General features: G+C 49.7%; 1 protein-coding gene across 1 annotated transcript; it reads right to left on the reverse strand.

The window, feature by feature from the left end:
- Positions 1 to 404: 404 nt before the first annotated feature.
- TCL1A (T-cell leukemia/lymphoma 1A) lies at positions 405 to 3,889 on the reverse strand. Its single transcript, XM_012650076.1, has 3 exons — positions 3,745 to 3,889; positions 847 to 998; positions 405 to 461 (listed from the first exon to the last, which is right to left on the reverse strand). The coding sequence occupies exons 1-3, from the start codon at positions 3,887 to 3,889 to the stop codon at positions 405 to 407; spliced, it is 354 nt and encodes a 117-aa protein (XP_012505530.1).
- Between the last annotated feature and the right edge of the window lie 289 nt (positions 3,890 to 4,178).

Below are 4,178 nucleotides of genomic sequence, written 5' to 3' on the forward strand. Positions count from 1 at the left end.
GCGAATCATGAACAGGGCAAGGGGCGTGGGGTCAGAAGACCTGGATTTGAAACCTGGCTCTGCAATCTGACAGGTCACTGTACTTCCTCAAAACTCATTTTTGTAGCCAATAACAGCTACTAATACTCAGCTCAGCTGATGGGATGACGGAGCAACGGTGCTTACTTACTACAGCCATGGTCAATGGAAGCACCACCGTAGCCTGTGAAGCACGGCACAGACGTGTGCAGCCGTGAGAAGGGGGCTGCCTAGAAAACTCTGGCTCCCGAAGTCGTAAAGGAGAGACACAGGTGCTTGTCCCACCCCTGGGGACCCTCAGAGGAGGGGTTAGCACTGCCTTAGCTTCTTCCTTCTGACCTGGCCACTATGGACTAAGGTGTCAGGTCCCAGCGGTCCTCACCGTGTCACTCCCACGCCAGGCATGGCAGCTTCTCAAGGAGCAGGTCCTCCGTGCCACGGGACTGAGAAGAGAAGGGAGAGATTAGAGAGCAGAGTCCAGGGAACGCTCCCCTGTTCCTCACTCCTGCCACTTCCACGAGCCTGGAGCAGCAGGGGGGAAGCTGCGTGTGGGCACTTCAGGGGCCCTGGGAGACCGCCCCTGCTCCCGCCACCTCTACCCTTGCCTGCCCACCAAAGAGGGCTTCCTGCTGCCCAGGGGGCTGCTGTGAGACACCTCCGAGGATCTAACTTCTCTCTAACCCAGTCCTTTAAAGATGTACAGTGGTAAATTCTCCCCATTTTTTTAGCGTTTGGTGCAGAGATGGAGGGAATAGATCCACCGCTGAGGCCAGACGAGGGGAGGGGAAGCAGGCCCCCCAAGATCAGCTCCGGGGGAAACACACTCGCCTTGACGTGGTACACTATGCGCCAGAAACTGGAGTCTGAGCCTCGGTATCTTTTCTCGGGGTAGAGCTGCCACATCAAAGGCAGCAGGCTGGGGAGCAGCTGGCTGGGGCGCAGAGTCTCCCCCAGGGGGACATCTTCCTGACGCAGGAGCACTTGGAGCCCACTCTCGGTCTGAAGAGAAGACAGATCAGGCATACCTTCAGGCCCAGCTCGTCTGGCCTCCTCCGGGCACAGAAAACCAGAGTCCTTCCTGGCACCCACCCGGCCCACGTCCAGAGCGTGAGATGCCTGCCATCACTGTGCCCTGAAGCTCGGTTCCTTAGGCCATGCCTACTCCTCTCAGGGACCCTGGCTGGGCCGGGACTACCAGCACTTGCACGTGTCTAGCCACCCAGACAGGGCCACAAAAGGCATACTTTTTCCCCAACAAACTGCTTGTTGCTGGGCATGCCCTGGAGCCAGTGAGCTTCCTAACAATGCAATTTGGTGCCTCTTTCAGCTGTAATGGGATTTCTTTGATTTGTTTATTTTGTTTTGTCCTATTTTTCTCTTTTAAATAAGCTGTCCCTGGACCCCTGAATCTGGTGACAGACCTCTTTTCGCCATCTCCACCACTGGCCCTCCAACACCGTCTCTCACTCGGACTACTGTAATAACCTCCTGACTTGCCACTGTGACGGTCTTGTCCCCACAACCAGTTCTCTGCACTGCAGTCACAGCGAGTGTCTACAAATCATGGCACTTCCCTGCTCGACGCCTTCGTATGGCTTCCCATCGTGGGCAGAACGATTTGAATTCTTTCCCACAGCCCCACAAAAGTCCACAAAGAACCATGTGGCCGGGGCCCTGCCTCCCTCATCTCCCACAGTTTTGGTCTTCATGCTCCAGCCTGTTCCAGCCACACAGCTCCTTGCTGTTTCTGGGACCTGCCACGCTCGTGTCTGCTTCCAGCAATCCCTTGAGCCTGCTGTCCTCTCTGCCTGCAACCTCCTGCCCAGATCTACGCAGGGCTCACTCCCTTCTTTTAGGCAGGTCTCTGCTCAAATGTATGTCTATTAAAGACAAATACTACATAAAACCATGATAGAATAAAGACCAAACATATCAGTAACTGAAAATGGGGCTCATTCACCAATTCAAGGGGAAAAAACTCAGCAAAATCCAACTCTATGATATACCTAAGGGGCATGCCCCAAACAAAGAGATTCAGAAGGATTACAAATACAATGACGGGCTAAAATGTGAAAAGCAAATGCAAATTAAGACTCTGGGAGGGGAGTACCTTGGCTGAAGACCTCCTCACCACTCCTTGTTGCCTTTCACCCCAGTTCTACAAACTCGCCACCAGCTTCATTGTTTTGTTGTCTGTCTCCCAAGCAGAATGGCAGCTTCACAAGCAGTGGGGATTTTATCCCATTCACTGCAGACCTCCCCAGCCTAGAACCTCGCCTGGCATATAAACTAGGCACTCACATTTGTTCAATGAGTATTTTTCCAAAGTAGAAGTCACTTTTAAAAAAGATTTTCTGTCTATGAAATAAATTAGAACTCGCCATTACAAAATGATTCAGATCATACTGCAAGGTATAAGTGTGAAAATCACCATTCTTGCTGTGTTAGTATATAGTCTTCCACATCCTTTAACCATTTTTAGTTTGCATTATCTGTTTCTTGATGATTTAAATAAATCTTTACATATTAAGAATACTGGCCCTTTAGATTATGTGAGGTAAAACCTGCCCCAAAGTTTGCTGATGGGTTATTTTTCATGAGGCATTTATCATGATTAGAGGAAATACTCTGTCTGGCTCTTAGTTTCAGTGTCATGTTGAAGATATTTACCAACCAGAAGTTAAAAGAGATATTCACCTAAATTTTCTTCAAATACATGACTTAAACAAAGTAAATATTTAACTTGGTTTTTAAAAGTATATGTGTATGTTTTAAAAATTTAAATGTCAAAAATGCAAATTTAGATGGTGATTAAGAGCCTGTAATTCCAACCCTATTACCTATTAGCAGTACTACCTTGGACAAATTTACATTTTTATGTGCCTCAGTTTCCTCATATATAAAATGCAGACATCGTTAACATTAAATAACTTTTTGGACTTTGCTATTATATTACATAAATGTTCTAATATTATACATTTTAATTTTAACTTTTTACTGTTTTCAGTTTATGTACGGAAAGAGTTTCAACATTTTTTGCCTGTTTCTTTGAGTCTTGGGTTTAGTCAAGAAAGTACTCATAAAAGAGTTATTCGTCTTTTAAAAAAGTTTACATTAACTAAAGTCCCATCTTAAGGCATCACACATAAAACAAAGTCAACATTTATTCAATACCAGCTTTTATGCTACTATATTACTTGTTAATTTGTTGTTCCGGAGCATAGAAGAGGCACAAAATACCCACACTCTAAAGCAGTGGTTCCCGCACTTGGTTGATCATAATCTGTTGTGGGTTCTTTTTAAAATACGTATTTCTGGAGCCAGAATCACCTAAGGAGACTCTGATAACCAGCCACACGTATCAATCACTTACTTTAGAGATATTACTTCCATTTCATGGATTAGCACATAGCCCAGAAGAGCCCTGTTCTACGTATGATCATAGTCACGCACTCCAGAAGCACTAGGTCCCACACTTTGTCCAACATGCCTTTGTGGTTTTCCCACCCTCCTTCCTGGCCTGGAGAACTCCTATTCATCCTTCAGAGCCTGGCTCAAAGTGGTTTCATCTGTAGGAACGCCCAGGGCAGATCAGGCCTTCTGAGCCTCCCTGCCACCGCCCTCACCCTACCGGACAGGAGGGGCTCCTCGCGGGCTTGCCTGTCCTAGAACGTCTGCAGCTCCCAGGGCTCAGCCAGGGAGGGCAAGGCCCCTGCTGCCCCTCGCGTCTCGGCCCCAAAGCGGGCTGTACCTCCATGATTATGGACAGCCAGGTGCGCTGGTTCTCATCCACATACACCGCCTTGTCCCAGATCCACAGGCGGTCCGGGTGCAAGGTCGTGTGAGCCCCGCACGGCCGGAGCTCGCCCATGGCGCTCGGAGCGGACTAAAAAAGCAAGAGCCGCAGCCTCGCAAGGCCACTTGCTGATGAGTGGGCTGCCTGGGGCCCGAGGCTTTATAGCCCGACAGATTGTGGACGCCCCCAAGCGGCGGGGCGGGAGGAGGGCGCGGCACGAGGCAGGATGGGGCGGGGCTAGAGGTGGGGCGCAAGGCAGGATGGGGCGGGCTAGGGGCGGGGTGCAAGGCAGGGTGGGCGGAGCTGCAAGCAGGGTCCCAGGTCCCCCCTGCACTCAGGCCTGACTTGCTGTCTGGAACTCTGG

This window comes from Propithecus coquereli, unplaced genomic scaffold, assembly GCF_000956105.1.
Source record: "Propithecus coquereli isolate 6110/MARCELLA unplaced genomic scaffold, Pcoq_1.0 Scaffold310, whole genome shotgun sequence".
Taxonomy (NCBI): domain Eukaryota; kingdom Metazoa; phylum Chordata; class Mammalia; order Primates; family Indriidae; genus Propithecus; species Propithecus coquereli.

What these genes read in the sequence shown, in the direction of transcription:
- TCL1A (XM_012650076.1), bottom strand. Translation starts at nt 3,889, where the DNA reads ATGGGCGAGCTCCGGCCGTGCGGGGCTCACACGACCTTGCACCCGGAC. An exon ending in GCCCGCTTTGGGGCCGAGAC is followed by an intron (nt 999 to 3,744) that starts GCGAGGGGCAGC and finishes GTGGGCTCCAAG; the next exon opens with TGCTCCTGCGTCAGGAAGAT. An exon ending in GCATAGTGTACCACGTCAAG is followed by an intron (nt 462 to 846) that starts GCGAGTGTGTTT and finishes TTCTCTTCTCAG; the next exon opens with TCCCGTGGCACGGAGGACCT.